General features: G+C 41.4%; 1 protein-coding gene across 1 annotated transcript in view; it reads right to left on the bottom strand.

The window, feature by feature from the left end:
* The window catches only part of LOC113746673 (uncharacterized), a gene marked incomplete at its 3' end in the record, with an annotated part of 4,259 nt that extends 3,067 nt beyond the window's left edge, over positions 1–1,192 (bottom strand). Inside the window, exon 1 of the mRNA XM_027283387.1 lies at positions 881–1,192. Coding sequence (XP_027139188.1) covers positions 881–1,166 — 286 coding nt within the window. The remainder of the gene's footprint in view (positions 1–880) is intronic.
* Positions 1,193–1,251: the final 59 nt, after the last annotated feature.

Below are 1,251 nucleotides of genomic sequence, written 5' to 3'. Positions count from 1 at the left end.
AGAGGACGCTGACGGAGGAAGCTAAGAAGAGAAAAGGAGAGAGTGAGCGAGCAAGAAGCCGCCGGACAAGAGTAAATGTGGGACTGACTTTTAGTGGTTGGTGAGAGCTTGGTGAAATAAAAGGCTGAAAGACAGACGCCGAGCTGGGCTGACTGCTGCTGGACTAGGCAGTGATATTAGCTGCTGCTGCTGGTTCTGGTTCTGTGCTGACTGCTGTTGGACTAGTCAGGTCCAGGGATGAAACGATGCATCGTGACGCGATTAAAAAGTCGGTACAAATGCGTGACGATTTGCACCGTTTGACTGAAAAAATTAATCGCGATTCTTGCGAGAGAAGTAGGATGTGTTCTTTTTCTTACGTTATCTTTTAAAAAAAAAAGTCGCTGGTTGGTGATTCGTTTGTTCGATTCATTCGTATGATTCGTTTGCCGCCCCACAGCGAGAAGCAAAGTAACGTTACGCCACCTCGTGAGCGAAAACTGCACATTACAACAGTTAACAGCAGTTTACTGTGAGACTGTTTCTAAAGAAAGCAGATCTCTGTCATGTGTTTTGTTGTTTAAGTTGCACTTTTTAATAAGAGAACACAAACTGTTTGAGAAGTTTTTTTTTCCTACAAATAAAAATATAATTTTTTGCGCCTACATTACCCATAAGTCTACTGTTATACAATGTCTTATGAAGTGACTTATATGTAAAGTAACTAACTTATTTCAGTGTTAACTTCATAAACATGTCTGTTAATAACTTCAGTTTCCTTTTTTTATTTTATTTAATCCTTTAACCTACGTTACCTCAAATGACATCACTTGAGGTAACGTAACTACGCAGCTCCTGCGTCTTGAACTCTACAAACGAGTTCATTTAAAAAGATTAAAACCTGTGAAATCTGCTTGATATCCGACTGTAGAGTCCGGTCCCGGCTGCAGTGCGTCGGCACGCGGGTGGTCCAGGCTCCGGGTGACCTGCTCTCCCAGCCGGACACCGCGGTCTTGTTGAACGCCTCTCCGCCTGGTCGTGTTTGACTGTCGGCCTCGGTACGCGGTGAAATCAGCCTCCGGTCCTAAACTCACCGAATGACACGTTTGAAACGTGTGTAAATAAACTGTTATTATTATTATTATACATGAAAATGAAGTTATTCCTCGTCTGTGTTTGCACGACATTGTTGATGTTTTTTTTTTTTTTTTTTTTTTTTTTTTTTTTTTTTTTCCCCCCAAAAAAAGGGGGGGGGAAATAAAAATTTTTTAA

This window comes from Larimichthys crocea, chromosome X (assembly GCF_000972845.2).
Source record: "Larimichthys crocea isolate SSNF chromosome X, L_crocea_2.0, whole genome shotgun sequence".
Lineage (NCBI taxonomy): Eukaryota > Metazoa > Chordata > Actinopteri > Sciaenidae > Larimichthys > Larimichthys crocea.
Note: the sequence above shows the minus strand (reverse complement) of the source record. Positions and strands in the feature narration are given on the sequence as shown.